General features: G+C 40.0%; 1 protein-coding gene across 4 annotated transcripts in view; it reads right to left on the bottom strand.

The window, feature by feature from the left end:
* The window catches only part of THSD7B (thrombospondin type 1 domain containing 7B), a 306,528-nt gene that overhangs the window by 111,500 nt on the left and 167,913 nt on the right, over window positions 1-27,115 (bottom strand). For 3 of the 4 annotated variants that reach the window (XM_050340404.1, XM_050340405.1, XM_050340407.1), the window contains exons 10-13: window positions 25,975-26,209; window positions 24,047-24,165; window positions 17,640-17,772; window positions 16,525-16,628 (exon numbers count right to left, since the gene is read on the bottom strand). In XM_050340404.1, the coding sequence (XP_050196361.1) occupies window positions 16,525-16,628; window positions 17,640-17,772; window positions 24,047-24,165; window positions 25,975-26,209 (591 nt within the window). The remainder of the gene's footprint in view (window positions 1-16,524; window positions 16,629-17,639; window positions 17,773-24,046; window positions 24,166-25,974; window positions 26,210-27,115) is intronic. The other variant, XM_050340408.1, reaches the window with a different exon arrangement.

Here is a 27,115-nt window from a genome sequence, read left to right as displayed (position 1 = left end):
AGAAAATATACAGATAGTATCTATAGATAGATAGATAGATAGATAGATGTTATAATTTACTGCCTTTCCTGATTTTTTTTTTAGGTTTTTTTAAAGTGCAGGGTTAACTCCATATAGGTTTATTAAGACACTTTCTCAAGAAATTTTCACTAAGAACAGTTTTTAAAAGTCAAGAAAACTTCTTATCATTTTGTTTCTATAAAATGCAAGAGAACACACTGTAGATTTAGATTACCATATCAGTACTTTTGATTTACTCACCTTTTCAACACAAAGACAGGCAATTCCCCTATATAACTTTATTCCAAAGCTGTGACCTTGACTTTTACCAAAAGTTCAATTGCATGGATATTGTTTTCGAGGCAGGATGAAGGAAGAAAGGAATTCTCACAGATAAGATAACGAACTGTCAAATGCAGCTTAAGAAATACAACTGTTTCAAACAGATGATCTGATTTAATATGTGCTGACCGACAATTCAAAAATTATGACTAGGTCATTATGGAGCACCCTGACTACAAAGCTTGAATTACATATTTGTTTGCCTCATAAAGCATTAAGTGTGTGAACCAAAGGCATCTTCAAAGCCTTCCATGTAAGGATCAAAAGTACCAAAGTAATCCTCAGTTAAATACCATGTATTGAAGGTGTATGGTTAACAACATACACAAAATTGGACTTTTTCAAAAGGTAAAGAAAAAGGTATTGAAAAGTACTCTTGGTAAAGTTACCAATTACAACAAGATTAAAAAAAAAGGTGTTCTCTAGCTTTTGAAAATAATAAAGAAATGCATAAAATGGCTATTTTAACTATTAACACACTGGCCTAGGTAATCATAAAGTGAAGCTTAAAAAACCTACCAAAACCACAGTGTTGCCTGCTGTGATGGGAATTGTGTCCCTATATAAAAAAGAAAATACTTTTTCTCCACTCAATAAATGCAGTAAGTTTTTTCTAATAAAAAGGAAAAAAAAAAGATGAGCTGCCAATACTGATGTGTCTGCTATCAATAAATGAGAAGTCCTGATGAGACTACAATCTTTTCCAATACGATAAACACAAAATAAAAATCCCCAAGAATCATACAGTGCTTTGCACAGACTCTTGGATTCTGCATTATCCAATATAACAGAAGCTCATTTCACATTGCCATATAAAATTATTCCAGAAAAAAATAATTGTGCACTGGAGTGTACATGGGTTACATTTAAGTTAAAAGATGCAAGATTGACAGTTCTCTCCAAAATAAAGGATGAGCAAAGATTGTGAAGAAGTGAGGAAATGCTTAACTCTAATGTTTCAAATGCTTATCTACCTTTCTATCATCTATGTTTAAAATGAAGTTTAATACCTTTTCCATTATGGTTACAGTGGGACTCTTCAGTAACAGCCTCAAACAAACATGTTATACGGAATCACCTTCCAAAATCAAATTATTCTTTATCAACGCAAAGTCTGCTACATCCACAAAAACCCCGAACAAATAGCAAACAACAGGCACCTGCTGCAAGCGTTAAACAATTCTTTTCAGAGTAACTTACATATGGAAATAAAGAAATGTGACCTGATTTTTGTCCCCACAAGTCGGCTGCCCGATGTGCCTACACCATGTGAAAGGGAGAGGTTGTGCCCAGTGAGGCACCCACATCCCGCTCCTGAGCTGTGACAGTTCCTCCATCATTTTCTCATCACACTTCAGCTTAGATAACTAAGGTTTCACAATAAGGATATACTTATTCACCAAAGATGTAAATTAAGATTGAAAATGTTCACACAGTTATCACAATAACATATATTTTTGAGTGAAACCACATTGTAGCCAGTATTTAACAGGTTAATTCACATGACTGGAATAGAAACATAAATGGGTTCTGCTCTTCTGAAAGAACATATAAATGCTGGGTGGCACTTTTTATTTTACCCACAAATTATACATCTTTTCCATCTTCGGAATAGTCTATAAAGAATAACTGGTAAAATCTGGTCTGTCAGGGTGGAGACAGAATAAAATTCCACTCGGAGCAAAAGCCATGAGGAGGAACCAATGGAGAACAGCTGGGACAGGCAGGTAGATTAATACATTCCTATAAATATATCTGCATTAAAGCTAAGTAAGGTGTCCTGGAAGGTTGGGTTGGTAGGGAAAAGAAAATGGAAGAAGGGTGCAACTCAGAAAAAAAAAGAGAAAAGTGAAAGCTCTATCAGAGAATGGGCAGAACCATGGTGGGATAAGCTGGAGTATGAGAGATCAGCTAAGCTCAGTCAAGAGCTATTCACTGCCCTCAAACAAAAAACAAGGTGAAAATTAGGTCAGGTTCCTAAGGATTAGCAGAAGGCTACAGCACAAGCATGCAAAATCAGAATTAGAAACAGGCATTAAAGGTAACAAAGGATCCTCCTGCAAATGTGGTAAAAACCAGGCACTGTCCACTCTCCTACCCACGTCCTCAAAAACTGGCCCAAGCTTTCACCACCCTTCACTGAGAGGGTCAGCTGCAATTCCAGGAGTGGGTTTCCTTTCAGGGAAAGGGCTATCAACGGATAAGCCGGCTATTTCAAATGTCTGTCCTAATGAATTCTACCTCAAGCAAACTTAGAGAAACTGATCTTGAAGTGCCAGAAGGGAGCATCGGTTTATTTTTGATTTGCACAAAGATACTGGGTCAAATGATCATTGAGTAGAGACAACTATTAAAAAAAAAAAAAAAAAGGAGGAAAAAAGTTAAATACATCAACTTTCTTTCTGTAATAGGTTGATGGACACTGGGGAAGAAAATTAAGAACAGTAGCCTCATTTCAGAACAGTTTGTTTCCTCGAGGACAAAAATCCTAAAATGCTCAGCACCGTGAATCCTAAAAGACTCTCTTAATAATTAAATTATATTGCATCAAAAAGCACATGCCTCCAGCAGTTTGATTTGGATGTGTGCGCTCTAAACATGAGCAACTGGGTAAGCAAAGATTGGGTGGAGTTGACATAAAAACATATAGTGTGCTTAGCACTAAAGAAAAGCCCTGAAATTGAATAGAGCCTTTTGCTTTATGATAATCTCTAGGACTGATTCACCACTGTTTTATTACTGACTTTTGTTATTGTATCTGAATACAATTTGATTTTATGAGATCTTAAATATTACCTTTATAAACATTTCATGGGATGTTGACTCTCTATCTGCAAATTGCTTATTTGCTTATTGTATCTGCTCATTGATGCCACTGCAATAGCTTATTTTTGCATTAACTTCTTTGTTGAGTCTAGTTTATCTTCTGAGAAAACCCCGAGATGAAATTTTTAATAAGAAATACTTTAAAAAAAAAAAAAAAAAGATATAACTGTAAAGACATTTTCCCTCATAGTGTTCTGTTTGCCACATAATTCAATCAGGGAGTTTATGCCAGTAACTGTGAGATTTCAAGAAAGTTCTTTGTTTATCATTTAATCAATATGATTTGAGCAGAAAGGTTTTTTAAATAGTAAACCAAATTCTGCACATTCCTCCTGCAATTTTACCCGAGGTTCAGACTTTTGCTCAATAAATGCTCTCCACATCTCATTTCTTTCATTTCCACCATTCTGACTGGGCAAACTCAACACCAACAAAAACCCACGGCTAAACTCCATCTGTACAACACATATTAACTGGTTTGCAAGCAATGGAAGTAGATGATGGGAGAAAATACAGCAGGATCATTAGGATCTCCTCATCAACCTACTCGACAGGTTAGTGATAACTGACAGCTGTACTCAAATACCCATCACTTCTTCCACTGCAAACCTGAACATTTACATTCCACAAAGCATACAATCAAATTTTACTCAACTAAAGCCCAAGAATTAAGTGCATTTAACTTCTGAAAACACATCAGATGATTATTTCACTCACAGTAAAAATCTAATACCTGCAAAACCACAGAACCAACTGCAACTTGCTAATAAGTTTCATTATTATTAAGTTTGCCCCTTGGAAACACTAGCAATTAGGGTCAAATGAAATTCCATAATCCTTCTAAATTTCTTTGCTGGTTACTTTGACTATTTACATCTACCTGTGAAATTGATCTCACTAGGAAAGACACAGGCATCTTTGAAAGGCTTTCAGATAAGACAATTTGAGCAGACACATTTTGCCCCGTTTCTCATCAAAGCACTTAAAACTGGCAAGTTTACGCTTTCATTCTGGATTTGCAGAGTATTAACATTTAAATAAGCTTAAAAAAAAGGCCAGATACATGATCTAAAAACAAAAATGAACAAAAAGCAGCCATCTTCCTATAAATGCTACAATTAATCACTATGATGAACAGAGAGAAAGCAATCCATCTCGCCACACCATAGAGCTGATGTAGCTTTTCTTCTCATACACCACAGAAGTTAATTATTATGAGCAGATGTGCTTAGATTACATGAAAATTTATACCCCGTAAAGTAGGCATTGAAGATATCTATTTATTTCAAAACACAAATTTGTCCCTGTTTGTTTTGGAGGTTTGTTCACGTGCAACTACATCAGCAACGCAGCCCTCACAAAACCCATCCATCTCACAGGCAGTGCTTTTTATGTGCTCCACTAACCAAACGTTTCAAAGTGGCCCTGGAAAAGCACCTGCTGGTCAAAGAAATTTCTTACAAAACAGGGGTGCTTCTGATTTTTCCCCCAGATTCCCCAGTGCACCCCGAACAACGCCCGCTGTGATCACATCGTATGTTCTGGGGCTTAAAACATGACAGAACAGCTGAATCCCCCAGACTCTCTGAAGGGTCCACGTCTGCACGTAGCTGCTTAGTTCTGCAGACCAATTTCTGCTTGATTTTCTCAGATATTGTTAATAAGACCTATTGTTAAGATGCCCTCCCAAAGCATGGGGAAAAAAACAAGGCGGCAGTGGAGGTTCGTGGTCAGCGAGGGCAGTGGCCGTGGAAGCCTCGTATTCCGAGCACACAGCGGATCTGGGAGCGCTGCCCTGGCACGTCCCACATCCCCCGAGGACGTGCTGATCTCCTTCACCCTGAATTAAACGGATGCTGAAGTAGATGGCCTTCGACAAGCCTATTACATTTTAATAGGTCTGTTAGAATCCCTCGCAATGCCTGCCTCGAGTTCAGGCGCTTCCTTTGCCTACGCAAAGATCGGGATAAAAAAACAAAGAGGCAGGAAGTTAATATCCAAAAGACAGTAGAGAACACATAACTCGGAGAAATTTCAATCACCCTGGGGCACATTGCAAAGAAAAACCAAATAGATGATTGCAAGGGCTGAAACTTCAGTGAACTGTCAAAAAGAAACAATAGCACTGACCGGAATTGATCAGAAAAGCGGTAAAAAGTAGCATTTGCTACAAGGCTTCACATCCAGGATCCAAATTTGACATTACAAAATACCCTACTTCGGGAAAACTCTGTCAAATATCAGAATATATTATTCCAAACTTTCCTTATTTCACAAAGCCAATATCAGCAATCCTTTAATAAATGATGCACGCACCTGGCAAACCCAGCGGCTGCCAGTAAAAAAATTGACTTTAGAAAAATCTTTGTTAGAAGGTGACATTTTTTTCATTACTATCTATTGCCATCAAGGTATAGAGATGGCTTTTTCTTGTGTAGTAATTTTATTCCAGGGGAATTCCAATTTTTTGGATGAAGTTTCACTTGATTTATTATAAATAAAGAAGACAGAATCTTCTCCTGAGTCTTTTCAGCAGCAAATAAATGACAATACTGTTAAGGGAAGTGGAGAAGGGGTGTTTCCAACAGGAAAAATGTTTGGAAGTATTACAACTGTGATCATCAGACTTGTTTCAGAAAGTGCTAAAGACACTGCTCAGTATTTTTAGTATTTCTGAACATATTTAGAAACAGTGCCAACAGAAAAGAGCACCACTGGGCACCCAAAGCAAATGTAATATTGACCGGTTCACAGTCACCTGCTGTACTCTCACAAGTGCAAGCACTTCATAAGCATCCCTGTCACTTCCAGTTATTCTACTGTCACTTTAGTGCACCTGTTTGAAAGAAAGATGCTGGGAATTTTGAAAGACAGTTCGAGTCAAGGTTACTCATTTATTCTGAAATTGAAACCTCGTGTCTGAAACCTCAACTGGAGACATAAAGGGATTGGAGCAACATTAATATACAAATTCAGAGCCAATGAACGTGACATCAGGACTCCTTTTGCACCTTTGTGGCACACCTCATTGAAAAAATACATCTTGTGCTTGAAGATTTACAGTAAGCCATACTGATGAGCTCTGCCACTTAGGATGCTAATACTCATGTTGAGTATTAGTTCCCAAAGAAACCTGAAAGTTCCCTGAAAGAAACCTGACTCAATTTCCAGTAAGAAGTGCTTTCTAACTAATGCAGAATAAGGGAAAATGCAAACTTGCAACTTTTATCAAGCTCCTCTGAAGGAAATTGCCCAGATAGGCCAAACCTTAGCGGTCTGACAATGAACAACACATGCTATAAATCAAATTCTGCATTCCATTCAACACCTCCATTTTCCTTTCACCAGTACTTGGGTTGGTTTGTTGGTTTGTTTTTCTGTTTGTTGTTTTTGGGGGGTTATTTTGTTTGTTCATTTGGGTTTGTTGATTTTTGGGGGGGGGAGGTGGGGGAAGGGGGAGCCCAAACAAGTGACGGAGTCCTTTAATATTTCATTGATTTAAGCAGGATCAGCATTTCAACACAGAACTGTCCATTTCTCAAACTAAATCCCTTTGGAACTACAGTAGTGAAAGAACATATGACCAGTCTTCATCCTTGCAGTTAATGAGATCATTATGGACAAGAAAAAGGTTATTTGGGTAAAAGGTTATTTGGGTAAAGACCACAAGAGTAACATCTCTACTGTTCTCCTGACAACCAGTACTATAAAAGCTTTTTAATAAACTCACTTATTTTTAGTCATGCTTCAAGCTTTCCCATTTAAAACGTCTGTTTGAAGAAAAGTTCTCCTTAAGGCAATTTTCCAGGGAACCTGGATCTTATCCCGCTCAGCTCAGATGAATTTTTAACAACTTCCCTACGAACCACAGCGGCTTTGGCATGAATTGTCTTTGGAGTTGTAAACAGCACAACTGTGACAAGGAGGAAATTAAAATTTTATAAAAGCAAAAGTAGATCTAAATCAGTACTGAATGGGCCTGCCTGCACACAGAGAGGTGCACAAGAGGGATGTGAAAGTGTTATATAAAATAGCAAACAAAAAAGGAGACCAACTGGGACACAAATGTCTTAAGAACAAAGGATGATTCAATTAAATTGAAAATCATCAAGAAACTAAAACAGTTTACTCACTGCAAGGTTAACCCATTGAACTGAGGTATGCCAGACACACACAGGGGCCAAAAGATTAGACAGAACATGAAAAGATCAGATATTTTTAAAGCTAGTTACAGTGACAGCTACATGAGCTCATATAAAATATTAAGGATTAGAAACCCTCGTGTTTCAGGCTCCAAATGAACGAAACACAGAATTTCAAGATGAAGCTGCTCCTGTGCTTCTGATAAAGAGCACACAAGGCTGTGTGATCGGGTCTGCTTACAACCCACCCATGGCCACAGAAGAGATTCTGATACAGTCTGTAACATCCTCTGCACAAACCACGACGTGTGACCACCCAGGCCTACTGCTCACATAACATAAACTTCTCAAGATTTGTATGAAAAATCTGAATCAACTGCTCATAACTAGGATTTTAAATCACTGGAAGTTGGTGGTAAAAACAAGTCATAATTGGAAGGGCCTGTCTCCAGTTTGAGGGAGAGATTGCTCTTCATTATGTCTCTCATTATGCCTTTCATCCTCCTCAGTCACAGCACAGTTTGGTTCTCCTTGGACCTCTTTCATCTACTATACTCTGTTTAATGACAGTCCATCATTTAAAAAAGGACCCCAAAAATTACTTTCGCCAACGATAGTTGCTTAGATCATACAGACTACACGTTAGATAAAAGAAATCTTGGGAGGACCAAAGAGAGCTGAACTTAATCAGAGGGATGAAAGACAAAATGAAAATCTATCTACCCTTACATTTAAAAAGGAGTTTTCTTCAGATAAGATGATCTCAACTCTCTCTCTGTACCTGTTAAATATGGTGTGAGTACTGTCAGATCCTCTGGGACTTTTATGATTGAGATGCTCCAGCAATTCCTGTAAATTGTACACATTTGGATGGTGCTGCCTTTGACTTTGAGGTGACCGGGCCACTTCCTATTGATCTAAAACCTTCTTTCTCCCCTTCTTCCCTCTTCCCTCCTAATCAAGGAAGAAATACATAATGTGGAAAGCTTTGATGTCCCTCTGCTTTACTTCTCATTATTTTGATCTTTTAACAATCTCTCTATTGGTACAAGCCCATAGCGTGCATTTTCAGTGTTCCTGCCTCCTGGCTTCAAAAGACTATTCTACTTGATTAAGGCTTTTTATTTTCCCCCAGAAAACAAATGCTGTGTGTGGTATTAAGATGCTGATATTTGTTTTGTTTATCAGATAAGGACAGTATGTTGTTTAGCGAGAGAACCTTCTGACTGCCTTCTTCAGAGTGGAATATATTGTCCTGGTTTTGAAGGAAATCAAATATACGTAATTTATCTGATGCAGTCTTCATCATCTTTATTTTACAGGAAGTCTACAGATCATTGAGTTGCCTTTGGATAAAATGCTGCACTGTAGATTGCTGTCAGGACAAATTCTCTGAGAGTCTCCTCAATTTTTATGTTGCTGGCATAAGGCTACAGTGACAGGAATGACTTGGAGTCTCTCTCACCATTAGTTAGTGTCCATGAAGTAATGTCATGCCAATTCTCCTACCACCTATGAAATACTCTTAGAGCAGCTCTACCTGGGGTGGGAGCTGGGCAGACCCAGGCTGAAATATAGTTTTAAGCATCCTGTGATGCCTGTTGACATCCCCCATTAAAAACAGGAAGGCAGTCCACCATCACTCTTCTGTGAACAACCTGTCACTGGAAAATCAGTATCAATCTTTCTTCCCCCTGTCCTATCAACTACACACCCAAAGAAAGAAAAATAGGTCTACGGGAACACATTACCTGGAGATCAGTGGGATGTAATGCGATATGAGGATGAATTTCCATGCCCCAAAGCACTGCCCAGCTGCACACTCCAGCCATACACATATTTACATAGACACCTCTGCTACAGCACCAGGTTTTAAGAAACTGGCCCAGGATGATTTCTGTACAAGTAGGTGATTTTATTTCTCATAAATTAAACTGAAGGAATATCAAAGGCAGATGGAATGCTCAGAGAGATTGATCCATCACATCTCACACAGCCTCATCTGTCCATTCCCCTCCCCTTCCCTCCTGCTCCTGGTCAATTCTAATGCTACAAAATGAAATTAATCCCATGGAAAATCTGTCTGGGTGAGGATATCTTCCTCATGCCACTGGTTCAGGGAAGGCTAAGAATGCATATACAATATTAGTATTACATTTTTGTCTACTCCTACTTAATTTTTCCTTGTTTTCCCCTTTGTGAAACACTTTCACACATTTTTGCATGAAACCAACCTACTATCAAATCTAGAGTTAAACCCAGCCTTTGGGAAGTAAACATCAAAGCCTATAGGTAAACTGATAAAAATTATCCAGACTCATGTAATCACACATCCAGAATGCAGTGATCAATCTCCCCAACTCCTGTGTGCAGATACACAGAGTTCACCACGAAAGATTAGTTTTAAATGAAAAATCAAGGGTAAAGTTTCATTAAGTTCAAGAGATTTTAATTTGTTCCCCGCTATTCACCAGAGGTAGACTACTAAATACCTTTTTTCTTTCTGTTAATGAAATTTGGGTATTTTGCAAAAAAAGTTCCTAATCTATTCTAAATCTATTGACAGAACAGGAATTGGAATTACCCAAGAGAAAGTTTTGGTGCTTTTATTTGATCTTAATTGTTTGTCATCACCTGTAGCGGCAGAAGGTGTTATGGAACAAAAAATAAAAGAGAGGATTACCTGTTAAACACATTCTGTCTTAGGAAACAGAAGAATAAATTTCAGGAACTTGGAGACGAGAAGAAATATGTAAGTAATACGTTATTTTATGATGGGTGCTGTTTTAAAACAGTATAATGCCTCTCACACAGAGTCCACAATTCCAGACTTTCCTCTACAGTACCATCACCCACTTTCTACAGTGCAAGTGCTCCACATCTTTTTCTTTGATGCAAATCTCACTTTTCTGATTTCAGAGCATGCTCAGATTTATCCAACACATATTTCTGGTCTGCCTTTCAGAGCACTCAGGACTTGCAACTACCCAGATGTGTTACAGATGTGCTCCCTAGTTCATCATCCACACTGGTAGTGGAAACACTGAAGACGGTCCAGAGCACATGTGCCCTGTGGGAAGCCATCTGAAACAGCCTCCCTGGCTGACAGCAAATAACTGATAACAGAGCTTGGAATGGTATTTTTCAACAAGTTGCACAACCACCTCACTCTGCACTTCTCTAGGTCATACTTTCTTATTGCACGTGGGAGACTGTCATGTGGGACCGGACTCAATGTCTTCCTGAAGTCAAGACAATATTGTCTGTGCTGCTTTCCACTCCCCTTAGTGCCTGACCTCCAGCCCACTGCCTCGTCAGGGAAAGAAATCAGATCATCAAAAACAAGTAATGGCAAATCAGTTCTGGCTTGGTTGTTTCTCACCACCTTGCTACTCTCCATGTGTTTATGAGCTAAAAACTGCATTATCAGCCACAGGAGGGTAACAACACACATAACACATCCTTTATGAATTTGCATTAAGATGTAGAGTCACCACATCCCTAAAGTACTGGTGAAGCCCCAGGCAGATATGGCTGATAACGAGGCCAAGGCTCCTCATCCTGCAAAGTCAATCTCCCCCTGAACCTCAATCCCACCCTGGACAAACTGTTTCACAAATGTATAACAAACAAGATCATCTCCTGTCTTTACCCTGGTAATTATTCTTCCCCTCAACTATTTGCTCCCAGTGCTGCCAGGCAGGTGTCTTCCAGACTGTGACTCTGGCCAGGATCACTCAAGTTCAGCTCCCTGTGCTCCATCTGTGTTACCTTAGGCTGGCACCATCAGGAAAAACACTGACAAACCTAACGAAGGCCCAGCGTCACCCAGAATAAGGCTCAAGGTGCCCCTGTCCTACCAGGCAAAGTTAATATTGGAGGGAGCTGCTGATGAGAGGTGAGCTGCTGTCAGCTGGACAGATTTACACACAGGACTGCACCGCAGAGCACTGCTCAGAAAATATCACCCCACAACTGAAGCAGTCGAGTCTTCGCCACGTTTGCAATCATAAATGTGTTCCTTCCTCGCAAACTTTAGGTTATCACATTGCCTTTAGCCTGTAAATTATCACAGGATTCTAATATGTACCTCCTGAAATTGGTAATTCTCTGCAAAAGCATTCTGCAACTCGAATTATAATGAATACATCTGTTAATTTAGCTAATCAGCAGTTATACTAACTACCTGCAAAAGAGGGAATAAGAACTGTTGGGTGACCATCTTATGAGCAAAAATAAAAAGGTAACACCGATGTTTTTTTGATGGCACAACTCATTATAAATAGGTTATTACGAAATAATTGCAGGAGAAACAACAGCAATGTATATGGTCATTAGTGATTGATAATACACAAGATAATACAGCTAAGGGATGCCTGTTTGAAACATTTTTTGTAGATGCAATATTAAGAGGCTATATCTAAACTCATCCTTTCATCTTGCTTAATATGGACGCATTAACTTAGGCACTATTAAGTTTGTGATCACAGTACTGCCTGTATTTCAGGTAAGATTTTACTGGAACTATTACTCCATTTAGATACACTCAGAAAACTTGGGCAGCAGTTTGTTACCATTTTTTTTCTCACGATGACAAGCTCTTGGTTTGAATCTCAGTCTAAAACCAGTCTTGTCTGCAATGTCCCTACAGCTATCAGAAAGCTCCAGAGCAAGAGACAGAAACCTGCAATGAAGGAGACAAGAATCTTAAATTGCTCGAGGCCAGTGCTGCCTGCATTCCACTTTTTCCCTGTCAATTCATGCATCAACTTTTCAACTGAAACAGGTTATATTTAACACCAACCATCTTAGCCAAGTCCACGTGGTGTGAATTCACAACACAGTTAAAGAAGGAAACGGATACATCATACGTGGTCTGATGCTGGAGCACACCAGAAATGTGCTACTGAGATGCCCAATGGAGCTGTCCAGGGCTGATCCACCCCGTGACCTCTGGTGAGCCAAGGGCAGTGCCCTTCTCCAAAGCAGCTACTCCAAAGGAGTAGCTTCTCTTGGTGGGTCTGTTGTTGTTCTCCTGTACACAAATCAATAAATTATCTCTAAAAAATATCTACTGCTCTATGTCACAGCATTTCTGTATTCTTGCAATGGGGAGTTACAGCTCTGAGATGGACCTACTGTCTCATTAACAAGGGGAGATTTGGTCAAATCCCCCAGATGAATCAAAGCAAAGTGGCAGAAGCAGAAGAAATAAGGCATGACATGTTCTATTGCTGCAGCTTCAAGAAAGTAACTACTCTTTCCATAATCACATTGTCAGTGTATTTCCAAGACTAGATTTTAAAGCAGAGTCTCATTAGACCAGTCTGGACTTTAATACATGTCTATTTACTTTATCAATGGTGTTTGAAGCAGCCTTCAAAGATGCTTCCTTAAAACAGGCTTTCCATCCGCTAATTAAACCTTAACGATCCCTTGTAACAAGCAACACATTTTTTTCCCAAAAATGTATATGGTTAAGGTGGTTGTTCATGTCACCACTGAAAGGAAAGGTCAGTTCTGAAGGATCCTCCATCACAGACATCAGAGAACAGTAAAGTCACTGAAGGGCATCTGAAGCAGAAACAATTCTCATGAAATCATAGAATGGTTTGGGTTGGAAGGGACCTTGAAGCTCATCTCGTTCTGATCTCCCTGCCACGGGCAGGGACACCTTTCACTATCCCAGGTTGCTCAAAGACCCATCCAACTGGGCCTTGAACACTTCCAAGGATGGAGTATCCACAATTTCTCTGGGCAACCTGTGCCAGGGCCTCACCACCCTCACAGTAAAGAATTTCTTCCTAATCTCTAATCTAACCCTGCCCTCTGTCAGTTTAAAGTCATTCCCCCTTGGCCCTATAACTCTATACCCTTGTCCAAAGTCCCTCTTCAGCTCTCTTGGAGTCCATTTAGGTACCTGAAGGGGCTATAAGGTCACCCCAGAGCCTTCTCTTCTCTTCTCCAGGCTGAACAACCTCAGCTCTCTCAGCCTGTCTCCATAGCAGAGGTGCTCCAGCCCTCTGAGCATCACTGTGGTTTCCTCTGGACCTGCTCCAACAGATCAACATCCTTCTTGTGTTAAGGACCTCAGAGTTGGATGCAGTACTCCAGGTGGGGTCTCACCAGAGTGGAGTAGAGGGGCAGAATCACCTCCCTCGACCTGCTGCCCACGCTGCTTTGGATGCAGCCAGGACATGGTTGGGTCATGCTGAGCTTCTCATCAACCAACATCCCCAAGCCCTTCACCCCGGAGCTACTCTCAATCTATTCTCCACCCAGGCTGTACCTGTACTTGGGACTGCTCCCACCCACGTGCAGGACCTTTTCTCACAGTCTTGTCACCTTCTAGTAAATTAGTCCCTTGTCAGGAAAATGACAGCTATACAACAGTAGAAAAGTTTGTAAAGCTTTTCATTTATTTTTAGAAATATTGTCTAATGTCAAGCAACAGTAACATCCCCACCTTGTTTTCCTCAAGTGTCCTATCTCAGGGGCATTTTGCAAATCACACCTCAATTAAATTTAAATAACAACCATATTCATTATTTCTAAAGGCTACTTCTCTCTTTCCTGTAAGACTGTTGTCTAAGTTAGTCCACTGAAGCTGGTATAAAAAATGAAAGGCTATTGTAATTAGCGTAATATCTTTCCAAGATGAAACCTAAAAAAATGCAGCTTCAGACAGCTGTCATCTCTTTGGCTATTCTGCTTATTATTCACAGACAAATTCTGATATCTTCTGCATATTACACAGTACATCTACATGTGATTTCAGTGAAAGCACTCATGGAACAAGATCTGTAAGTATCTATCTCAGAATCTAGCTGAAAGAAAGAACGGAGCTTGAATGTCATTTCAGACCTAATTTTCCCTCAGCAGTCATTGTTCTAAATAGGTACACATAAACACACTCTGTTTTTCTTTAGAAATAATTTATATGAATTCAATGTCCCTATATAATTGGCTGGATATGACAGTCACTGAAAACTAAAATCCTCTTTTTCACATGACAGTCAGGGTATGGACAGAAAAAAGAAATCTAAAAATGGATGCTGCAAGGAACAGCCAGACTGATTATCTTCAATGGTAAAAGGGTAATTGCTGTTACATGGTAAGAAAGAAACTAAGCTAATTCATATGAATACTCTTTGGAGAAGGAGCACTTACTGGCTAAAGACACTGGCACATTATGTAAGCCAATTACTGTGTGGAGTGGTGATGATACCTCGAATGCAAGCTCGTTTGCAGGATGCCTGAATATTGCAGCAAAGCATCTGTTCTAACACCTGGGGTTCTTCCACTGATGGCACAGATTCCCCTGGAAAAACCCACAGACTGACAGAATCATAAAAGGCCATATAGAATGGACAGGACCTCTGAAGATCCGATGCCTGCTCTAAGCAGGACAGTCCTCAAAGTTAGAAAAGGACGCTCAGGACCTTATTCAGTTGAGTTTTCAGTTTCTCCAAGGAATCTACAGTCCCTCCAGGCAACCTTTCACTCCAGCCTACAACTGTTATTCACTGTTATTTCACTGTGCACCTCTGGGAAATGTTGCTCCACCTTCCCTGTGAAACCCACACAAGGCTGAACAAGTCCAAATCCCCACCCTCACCTCACACGTTATTTCAAAATTATCATCTCCAAAGACCCCCTTCATGGTGAAGAATGAGAGCATCAGAAGCTCTCCAGTTTTGAGGTTTACAAGCTGAAGAGACCCTGCAAGGCATGTGACAAACACCTCCCTTGGCTGCTCCCTGACATTTCCCAGCACCTCTTCACGCACACGAGCTGCTCCTGAGGAGCTCAAGTAGCAAGGCAGCTTTATCAAAGTTTCCCTTACTCAGCACTTCTACAGATAAAATACAGAATCGCTGAAAATCCATTCAATCTTTTTCAGATACAATATGGCAGCTTGGCTTCAGCTGCCTCCTCCGTGGAGATCACTCCCCTCGTTCATACAAAACACCTTTAAAAATCTTCTTCTGTGGGATTCATCTGAGAACTCATTTTCCTGAGACCCCACTCATCTTCAATAACACCCAGCAGACTGGCTCTATCACTACATGTAATTATGAAAACCAAAGCTGTTACAAAAGCCACAGTTAATTACAAAAAGTGAACGTGGCACTGAAACAATTTTTGCTTAAACCTACCAAGTATGAGATGTTTTTGATTATTACACCAGAACAGCACATAGCCTATGTAATTACTGGAGGGCACTCCACAGAGTAAAAATAAGTGTGATACTCTTCTCTTATACTTCTAATTCTGTCAGAGTAACATCAATACAAAGTTCATGCTCCCAGTAGAAAATAAAGATTACCATACCTTCACACAGAAGCTGAGGAATACAATTTACAGATTTGAAAACTTTGTGGAAGGGTTTGTGGTCAAAACCTAGTTAAAGATATTTACTCGTTTGAGTTTTAGTTTAAAACACATTTCTTCTTTCAGATACATCCCACATACTGTCAGAACTTTTCTTTTGTTTCCTTTGTTTCCAGATTATATAAGAAATTCAATTCATCTTTAAAGAATAGCTTCTACCTTTGTGAAGGAGTAAATTATTATGTCAAGTTTCCTCAGCGTACCTGTATAGCAATTTCTTTTTTTTCAATAAAAATAACCTTTTGTTAAGGGTTTCATTAGAAACAGCCACATCTCCAGCCATGTGCAGGCACCACTACAGACTCTGATCACATATTCTGAACAGTGACATTCTTCTCAACACTTCTGTTCCGACAGTGGGATCGCTGTAACTTTTAAGTGCTTAATTATGCCAAGGGCAGGAGCCCAAAGCATTTACCCACACTGAACTTCTCCAACAGTCTTAATGAAAATCGGGCCTCAGGCAAGTCATTAGCAAAATTTAAAATCATGGGGAAATTATCCTTTCCATTTTTAGCACCATGAATGGATTACTTCACAAAGGCCTATAGATAATTCTTTTAAAGCCCACACGCTTCAGCTTTAGGCAGAAGAGCATGTCAGTGAAGGTACTCGAACACCAAGCATAAATCTGCTCCTATACTTCAAACAAACTATTGTGTTAGTGGTACTTTAATGCCCAGCACAGAAAAACTGTACAATGGATCCATTTCCCAAAGCACTCTTATTTTATAAAGTACTTCAGTAAGTTTTCAAATTATCTGCTGTAAAAGAGCGAAGACCCTACTTAAACGCCACACTCTGGACGGAGGAAGCTCACCCCGTGACTGCAAACCGTGTCCACACGCCTCAGTCTGTCCTGGCACACCCTGTCTCACTGAGTCTGGCACCAGCACACAGGGACTCCACCGGTGGGTCTTCCACCTGCAGCAGGAAAAGGTGAACAGGTAAGTGCTTAAAGCCAGAAAACACATCCAGGCACAAACCCCTCAGTTACTAATGATGATTTGCTATAGAGACTTATGGAAAAAACAAGTAAAAAAGCTGCGATTCCTCCTGAAATAAGCATTGTGGACTGAAATTCAGATGCCAGGTTTACCTTCGAGAAAGCCTCATCTACTCCAACAAGGTCCCACTTTCTCATTTTTGCAGGGCATGGTTCAAAGCTACACAAAATACACAGGATGTATCTCCAGTGGGCTTTGAACTCAGGCTCTCCTCCTGCCACAGCTGATGGTGTTCCCAGTCTGCTTCCTATGCTTGTACATGTGCCAAGAACACCAGGAAGCAGCTTTCCATGGCACAGTGGAGTGGTGTGATCCTGCCTGGCAGCACCTCCAGCTCCCCACTCTACTCCCAGACCATCTCCTATGGGATGTGTGGGCTGGAGATTTATATGCAAAGATATAATGCTTTTCTATTTACTAATATTGCATAATAACAGATGGGCCACAGAATTCTAATGAGGAGTGGTGAGTAATTGCCCTACTGTACTGTCTGTCTAATCAGTATTTTTTTAAGTGTGTATTATTCACTGGTTTGAGAGGATCAGGGGAAAAGATGGGTTTCTGCAATAAGCACACAATTATGATTAAGGCAGTTGAGGGCTCGTGGTCCCAAAATATCTCACATTTATTTTTAGATACAGTGAGGGGGGAGTTGCCAGTAACAGCTTCCTTGCACACACTGGACCCTGAGGTTGCCATTTCTAGGAGTTGTGTCTATTGCTGCTTGTTCTGATGATGCCAGATCTGCCGAAATCCCCAGTTTGAACTCTACTTTTACACATTTTGCAAGGCAGATTATCTGCTTTAACTCTGCATTTTCCAGTACTGTGTTATTTTCTGGTGAAAATCGTACAGGACAATGGCACAAAAATAATTTCTGGAGAAGTGGACACCCATCAGAGGCTGGATCCAAGCTGACAGTTTTTACCTATACACTGGACAGATGGGAATATCTTCACATTCTCTCTCCTCATACAAGGTGTCTGGGCACGCCTGTCCCCCGTTGGCAGAATCCTGAACGATAATCCTGTACCGAGACTGCTTAACTGCAGTGGCATTGCCTGTAAAACAAACAAAAAAGTTGCCTTCCAGACACAGCTGGCACCCCAACTTAGTGATCCAGCTGACTTTGTTATAAAAATGCTTTGTGATCCGTTTATATTTTGAAATTGTGAGCACTCTGGCTCTATCCAAGCAGGGAAGGAATGTTACACTGGATCAAAAGCTGCCTTTACTTGCTTTAAAGCTACCAGGAGTTGAGCAGAACAGCACCTGCAAGGCTGATAAATCAACAGCCTAAGAGATGCATCAAAAAATGTCTATTTAACAGAACAACAAATCAAAGAAGAAAATAAATAAATAAGAAAATAAACACCTTAACAGGAGAGAAGAATAAAAACCAAAGAAACAAACTGTCCTAATGGAAGGGTTTTTTTCTGAGAACACATCCTTGTGGTCTCAGGCTGCTAACAGTAACTCATCTTTATGGCTCTAGAAATTACAGATGATAACTTCCTGATAGGAAAACCAGTGTAACCAACAGAGGCTAACTCTCTGCTTAACCTGAGTGGATGCAAGATCAATCCATTCAGAAATGCAGTTCACAAAATCCACAGAACAGAATGCAGCAGGAAAGACAAGGACAAGACTTACCTGTGTACCTCTACAGCTAAAACAAACACAATCCTTGGCTGTGGAAGGGATAACTACAAACTGAGAGCTGGTTTAACCACTGTGTGTGGCATTAGTACTTCTCTGGGTGCTCTATTCATACGTCAAAAAAAGACGCTAGAAAACTAAAAAAGTATCTCAGCAGAACTCAATAAAGGATTCCACACCAGGTAAACATCTTGAAATAGCAGACTTCATCAAATTTGTCTAAAGGAGGAAAGCAGCGTGTCAATTAGCCCATCATAAGTACTGCTTTTCCAGCCCAGGATAAGGGCAAAGCTGCAGCAGCAAGATTACAATCCATTACAGTAGAAGGAAAACTTAAAAAAAAAGTCACACAATGAACACAAAGTATGAGTCCAATAAAAATGCTGGCTTTAAATAAAAGCCTCCACTGGCACATGTGCCATCACTGTGAGATCACTGCAAAGGAATTTTGGGTCTGCCTTGAGGCTGCTCACCATGGCTGCTGCCCTGGGACAGGATAAGAACATCCAGGGTGATCCTTCTCCTGCTTCTTTCACAGCCACTACCTGAGGCAACTCTACAGCTTCCTACACTCTCTTTTCAGATGCCTGACTCAGTGCCTGTAAAGCCTCACAAAGAGCCTTTTCTTAAAATCTAACCCAAGTCATCGCTCCTGTAAATTAAGCTAACCCTGTTCTATCTTCTGTCCACTACACGAAGTAAGGAGTTTATCCCTGCCACCTGATGTGCAACCTTTATGAAATTGCAAGGGTTTGTATCTACTCAAGTCTTCTGCTCTCTAAACTAACCAAACCCAGTTCTTCATAGGTCCTTCTCAATTACCTCTCACTGCTCCCTTTCTTACAACGCTGTGCCCAAGGAATCCCACCTGCAGCCTCACCAGGGCAAAGTGCACTGACACCTCTGGTGTGTCACAAACAACATGACCCTGAGTTTGACAGGCCCAGGATGACTTTTGGTATTTCAAATTGCTGACTTTCATGCATTTTGTAGTCCACTGTATCTCCAGAGGTGCCTGAGGCAGTAGTGATGTCTTCACTTCCCATTCTTTGTGCAATCAGTTTTTACTTCCCAAGTCACATTTTGAGAAATTTCTCCATTATTCCAATATAACTCAACATATTGTCTACTATGTCTACTACCTCTCTCAGTTCTGCACCATCTATTGGTGTTATTATTCAAGCACAGAAGCTGTTGAGACAAATATCACAGGGAATTGGGGCCAGGAGGGCTCCCCTCAGCTCATATTCCACTTTGATCCCAAACAGAGGAAGGACATCTATCAGCTGACTGACTGGAAGCAGCTTTGCAGAGGACACGGAGTCCTGATGGACAAGCTGACCGTGAGGCAGAAATGTGCTCTTGCAGCAAAAAAGGGCCATGGCATCCTGGGCTCCATTAGGAAGAGAATCATCCGTGAGGGAGGTGATCCTATCCCTCTGCTCAGCCCTGGTGAGACAACTGGGTGCTGCAGCCAGTTCTGGGCTCCCCAGCAGAAGAAAGATATGGGCACACTGGAGTGAGTCCAGTGAGTGGCCACAGAGACTGTTTAGGGACTGGAGCATCTGCCACACAACAAGAGATCAGGACAGTTGGGACTCCTCAGCCTGGAGAGACAGCTCACAGGATTTTATCAGTGTGTATCAATAAGCAATGGCAGACAGTAAAGGAGACAGAGACAGGCTATTTTCACAGTAATATCCACTGCAGGATTTTTCAAGCAGCTGAGTACCCATTTAAGAGGGATTTAATTCAAGTCACCATTCCTCAGCTTCCTGATAAAAGTTTAATGTGTTAAAAATCTACCACTTCCCTTAATTAGAGTAGCTACGCTGTTAAAAAAAAAAGAAGATTAAATTTATTGGGCACAGTTTGTTCTCAATAAATCCCTACTGGTCAGGTTATTTGAATCTGATTCTTTAAATGTTTATATATTGAATAATAACTTGTTCTCGTGGCTTTTCACATAATGAAGTGAGGATGAGTTATCTACAGTTTTCTTGACCTTTCTTTTTGAGTTGGTGGGGGTGAGGAGAGAGTGCTGAGTTTGGTTTGTCTTGGTACTACTGAGATTTAGTTAACTCCTTAAGACTTTCTCACCCAGAACAGAGATACTAAATGCTCTGGAATTACTTTATTTCTTCCTTTTTATTCACACAGTCCCACTGACATGGGAATATGTACTCAACGGAAATACTCTTTAGTCCATTCTTCTCCTGGCTGCAGACAAGAAACAACAGCAGCAACTGCACATTCCCCTTGTTGTGTTTCCCTCATTTCTCAGAAAGTAGTGGACATACATTTCATTCAGTTTCCCCTTAATTTTAATCCCTTAATGTAATCCTTGTTATCTAATATCCACTATCTTAAATTTGCATTCTCAATTTCTTCTTTCTAATCTTTGTGAAATAATTCAACAATCCAAGAGGAAACAAGACCCTGAACAACTCCAATGATAAGATAAGAAAGGGTTTCTCTAGCTGTGTGTGATGGTTTCTCTTCATTTTTTGAAGTTTGATCTTGCAAGTCATATAAACACACCTTGCTTCCCTGTGCTACCGTCTTGCTGTTAGCACAGTTTCAGGACAGATATTACAGTCCAGTAGGGCTTCAGCCCTTTGTTCAGGCTTTCTTGGTAGCTTCCAGGTCTTCTATACTCCTGCCTGCATAGAAAACATTCCCAAGAGGTGCAGCTACCAATCTTTGCAGTTTGTTGAAGTCTTTTTTTTTTTCTTAATGTCTTGCTGATATTGCCATCCTTCCCTCTAAGAATCGTGAACTCTATCACTTTGTGACGATTTTCATTCAAATTATCTACCACCATTAGAATCTTAGCCATTTCCTTCCTATTAATCAGCACCAAATCTAAATGAGCTTCCCACAGTAATTTTCTCCACCTCAAGAAACTAAATTATCCTCAACATTTATTGCACGTTACTCAAACCCCATTTTCAAAATTGAATTTCCTCACTGGCTTTTCTATAGCGTTCCTCACAAATGTTAATGAGCATAATTTTTACATTTCACTTAGAATTGCTGCAGCCTGATTTTTCCAGAGTATTAGCACAGCGTAGGACTGTCCTTTTACAGCTGAGCTTCAGCTGATTTCAAGCATGGCTACGACTGTTTGCCCTCCTGAAAAAAAAGTCAAGCCTCAAGATCTCTAGGACCATCTTAACTTCTGTGTCCTTGACTCTGCAGCTCAGATAATGCTGTTGGAGAATTTCAGGGGTGCCTTTTCCACCTCCCTGTGCCATCAGCCTCCATTCTCCTCCCTTACACACAGGGCCATTCAACTACTTTCCTTCTACCAATCCATTCTTCTCATTCCTCCCTGGATCCTGCATCTCTCACTCCTCAGTGTTTCACTCCTGTTGCTCTGCCCAGTGCTCAGAGAGGGGAGGGACAAAATTCTTGTTCACTCCTGTAACATTTGCTGTATCTGCTCCAGCTTCTACAGGAAACATCCAGTTTCAGACTCCGCTCCTGACCACATGGAAAGGCAGGGTCTGGTCAGCACAAGGCTCTGCACACACAAATAAGGACAGATTTTCACAGGATTCTGAGGACTTAGTCACTGAAATCAGAGCTCTTTCCAGTACTTTTGTACAGATAAGAGCTTTTGAAGGAGTTAGACTTCAACTTTGAACAGCTCTGGCTGGGTGTTTGTTTATGAGGACTGAAATGGTAGATCGTGGACTGTCTGACACAAGGCAGAAGTCACTGGAATTTCTTATCATGGCACACTATGCATTTTATCCACTCTTACCCCATCTCGTTTCAAATCTGATTTAAGGTACAGGGAAAGAAATAGGACAGTTACTACCCAACATTTCATGTAAACCTGCTTAGAGAATTAAGCAACTGTGAAATTTCTAACCTTCCTCCTGGACAACCAATCCCTAGAAGAGAGGGAGGTACTTACGGGTACCATCCATTTTCAGGAGGAAGATGAAAAACGTTATTTATTGTTAGTTGTTTGGTTTTCTTTTTAATCTCTCTGTTTTAAATCTACACTGACAGACCAGAGATCACCTCATCCATGCTGAAAGCAGTTACCTCTCCAGGCCACCTTTGCCACCCTAAAGCAGGTGACAGAGGAAAATCTACATGCTGCTCATTCAGAGCGTGTCATACTCTGAAACCACCCTATTGATTCTTTGGCTGTTGTTTCAATCCATCCTCAAAGACCCATTAAAACAGATAACATTATAGGAGACTGCAGCAGACAGTTGTCACCTTTAAGTATCTGAAATGGCAGAGAATCAATAACTTGCAACAACCCCCCTGTTCCTGCCTCCCCAACAGGTGCTTGGATTCAGTGGCAGTTCTTTGGTGAATTATGTTGTCTGTCCATCTGTTGCTGCCCTGAGTTCATGGCTGTCTCCTCTTCCAAGGTAGGAGAGAATCTTTTGCCAGAAGACAGACGGTTGTCTGATGACATTTAAATGTAGGGAAAATGTCAGCTTTTTTATTGTTAAGATAGTAAAGCTGGATGTATTTTCTCAGATAAACTACAAACAGCTCAACTGGTAAAGTTCTGTGTAAAGCTGATTTAGTGATTACATGTTTGTCTAAGTTCTAATCTTATGCTGGTACACAATTAATTTTAAATCTGCCAGGCAATACCTGTTCCTGCTTGATCTGCTTCGTAATTCACCATCTGTATATTGCTTTCATTAAATACAACTTTTCTATAAAAAAAAACAACACCCCTCACAACTCACATACATACAGCAGCTTTGAAATTTCATTACCGTGCTGAGGTTTTAATTGTGCAATGCAAATTAAAAAAAAAAAAAAAAATCTTGCAATGCAGCCATATCAGTAACAGATTTAGCAAAAAGTAAACTCCCCCATCTAAGAAGTTTTAATTTAGCATTATATTAAAATGATAATGCTGCCAAGGAGGTTAAATAATTAATTTCTTCTCATTTTAATTGTAGACTATTATTTAATAAACAAAGTAATTTACCAGGTAATTTATTCCACTTCTTCATAGGCAGCTCATTTAAAGTCTAAAAATAAATTGCTAATTAAAACAGGATTCACTGTTTTAGAAAGCAACTCATTTTCCTGTAAAATCTAACAAGGACTATGCTGCAGCATCCACTGAGAATCTTTGAAGGGCAAGGAAACTACCAACAATAATGAAACTGATATTCTGATAACCGAGAAGACTTTCATCCAAACAATTAATGAAACACACAAATTTGTCACAAACCCAACACTAGATCATTATAAAGGAACCTTGCTGAACATTTCTTGTCCCAGCCAACTAGATCAAAGAAACGTAAGGTCCTTGAAAAACCACAAAGCACAGGAGTTACTTGCACAACCTTGTACGTACACCAAGGTTGGTCAAGAGAAAAACACTTCATATAATGAAGCAATTCCATGTCTAGTCATATAACACTGGCAACTTGGAGTTCTGACTTTGGAGGCAGAAACCCAGAAGAAACTTATTGCAGGCAGAGAGAATCTACATCTCCAAATCTGCTGATGGTGATCCCACTTGCACAAGAACATCAGCGTCAACTCAAAGTCAACCAAAGTCCAAAACTCATGCCCAGGAGTTGCCCTAAAAATTATTAGACTGGTGTGAACTACAACTACCACACGTTCCTAGGCCAATTCTCTAATTTTTCCCAAAATTTTGACCTCGTAAAGGCTTACCAGGCTGACAGGCTGTTGGGCAGGGAGTCCACTCACTGAAAGGTGTAACAACACAGTCCTTCTTGCAGGGGAGGAGGCACGGCCGCACGGCCTCAGGCCGGATGGACTCTGGACATCTACTGATCCGAACACAAAGACAAAATGTAATAAAAAATTAAAACTGTGGAGAAAGACCTTCTTCTTAAGACTTTCGCAGGGCTGTGAGCACAATGCCACGCCAAAGGTATCGCTCCTGGTCACAGCACAACTCATTTTTCTTCTCCTTTGCACTCACGTAGCCCAAGTGAACTTAGTACATTTCAAGGGTAACAAAAAAAAATAATAATAATTTTTTAAAAATTGTGGAGCTCAGTTTGATGACTACAGGCCAAAGGTAGCTCTGTCTATGACAACGAAAATACAAAGCTCACTGGAGCAAAACAGACATATTTATTACCAAAGAGAGTGAGCAGTTATGTTTGTAAAGTAGCCCTGTTTTAGCACAACATTCAACAGCTTTCAAACTGCAACCTACTTGCAACAGGGCTCTAAGGGCTGATGTGATATTCCCTCACTTTCAACCCCTAGGAAACATAAAAATAGCTTCAAGTGATCTTTGATTGAGGCCTTGATTGTTATTTTAAAAGTTGTACAGCACAGTATAATAAGAAGAGCTCTGTGAACTTCTTCATTCATTTTTAACTCTTAAATGAAAAACATATTTTGATCACACATATTTTGATAAAAATTTCAGACACAGTTAATACAAAGTTAATTATATTAATTAGTTTATATATAAAAACTCTAAGAGCGTAAAAGAGACAATCAGGCAGATCTTGCATATCAAGTGGGTGAACACGAAGGGAATTATTATTTTTATTTCTTATTAGTTTCTATTTAAAAAAATAATCACTCAAAAATATTTAGCAATGCATGCAACCTAAAATGATCCCATTTGGAAGAGGAATATCACACTAATCCCTACTAAGGGAAAAAAAATCTAAAAATCATGATTCTGCTACTTAAGTGTTTACTTACCCCCTTCGGTTCCATTTCCCCTTACACCATCTCACAAGTGGAGGAGGAAAACAACTATTTTAGAAACTATATAGCTCTATAAACAATATGTTTAATTAGGTAAAGTTAGAGCATATCAGTGGATTCAAGATCTAAATGAATACTAGATTTCTTTTCTTTTATTTAATTAATCTCATTAACCTCAAGAATTTTAATTAACTTCACTGAAATCAACACAGTCTGCTTATACGAACAGGACTGTTTTGAGAGCTACAATAAGAAATGAAACTCGGTTGTAAGTCTCTAGACTCATTAATGGTGCAAAAATAATTAGCAATGTCTTGATTTTTCTATATGAGGGAAAACATCTGTGCTACTTATTTTCCTCATTTAGTAAAGCAAAGCAAAATTCAGGATATTTACACCGCAGAATACATAATTTTGTTGTGTTGGTATCACATTACAGAAGCTGTATAAACCAAATGAACAATATAAATCACACATATGGTTCTGCCTCATTGGGGTGCAAATATAATGCAAAATCTATTTACTTTTTCTATTTTATTAGAGCACTGCTAATAACGTATTGATGAACGTTATGTTCAGATGTACTTTACATTTTCCTCACACCTGTCCTGCCAGAAAAGTATTTGCAGAAAACCGTAAATTAGAATAACAGAGGAGCTGCAGCAAAAAAACCCTCCAGGGCTAAAAGCATGCATTTTGCTTGGATTTACATGGAAAGCTAAGAAGGGGGTAGCTATCTGGTTTTGTTCTATATTAGGACCCCTTTCCTCGTAGTGATGGGGTAGCACCTGGAGAATTAGTCCTGAAACGAAACTGTTTTCGACACCGCAGACTGGCACACACTGAAAATGCCTTTACATGTCATGTGTTGTATAAATAATCACTAACAGCCTTCCTTTAAATACCTTTTAGGTGTGACCTGGCCAGAACTGCTCTTCATGCAGAAGACTTTCCTCGTCTGTATTCCCACTCCACAGGTGGCTTCTCCGCTCCAGCTGATGGTGGAGTTGAGCGCGGTCACCAGCACGTCTTCGGAGCAGGAGCTCCAGGGAGACGTTTCCCAGAAGAAATGCACACAAGGATGGTCGTTACAGGCACGGTGTTCCTGCAGGGCTCGGTCAGGGGGACAGGCTTTTCCACCTGGAAAGGGTCAAGACAACACCATGTTTTATCTTATGGCATACGGCAAAAGGGAGACGTGGAAAAAAAAAATAAACAAAAATGTCAGGTTTGCACAATATCTTTCCTTTTTTCACCATCAAAATAAATAAATAAAGCTTAAAGAAAGCTGTTGACCTTTATGGCTGCAATAACAACCTTCTAAAATATTGTTTCCCCATTAAACTAGCCTTGCATAAAATTGTATTCCAATGCATAATGGAAACAGAAACAGGCAAAGAATATTTCTGAGTTACCTTATTGATAACTCCTACACACAGCCAAGTTAATTCCGCTTAAATGCCAGTATCACTCAGCAAACATGCAATTAGGGTTTAAGACAAATTAAGCATTATTTTTATGTTCATTCTCCTTGCTAATTTCCCAAGGAGGAACATCTCTAACTCGTATTTGGACTCTATTCACGTGATGCCTTAAAGACTGGAGCTGTTGAGATGCTGAACAGTAATGACAGAGGAATGCATCAAATGATACCCACATCTGAAAATCAAGGAGGGGAAACTTGAAACACAGGATTTGAGTATGAAGCCTTTACTCTCCTGAAGCCTTTACTTTTCTGAAGCACCATCCTTCAAATGCATGTCCAAAGATTTTGCTAAGCTGCTGCACTTTGTCAGCAACTGGTGATAAATCCACGAAGTACATGAGTTTGAACAGCCTCCCCAGAAAGTATAACACTCCAACCAGCAGCCTCAATTTATCCCATAAAAGCAGGAGATATCTGCAGCTCAAAAGCTATGGAGTAATGTAGGGAAATTTAACAGTAAGCATTGTCATTTTTGGAAGAAAGAAGTAAAAATTACTAAAGTGGAAACCATTCTCTTTTCCAGGAGGGAGACTCTGGCAACTTGGGGCATTGCCAAAGCG

This window comes from Myiozetetes cayanensis, unplaced genomic scaffold (assembly GCF_022539395.1).
Source record: "Myiozetetes cayanensis isolate MyiCay16 unplaced genomic scaffold, myiCay2020 scf9, whole genome shotgun sequence".
NCBI lineage: Eukaryota > Metazoa > Chordata > Aves > Passeriformes > Tyrannidae > Myiozetetes > Myiozetetes cayanensis.
This window is presented reverse-complemented; position numbering and strand designations above follow the sequence as displayed.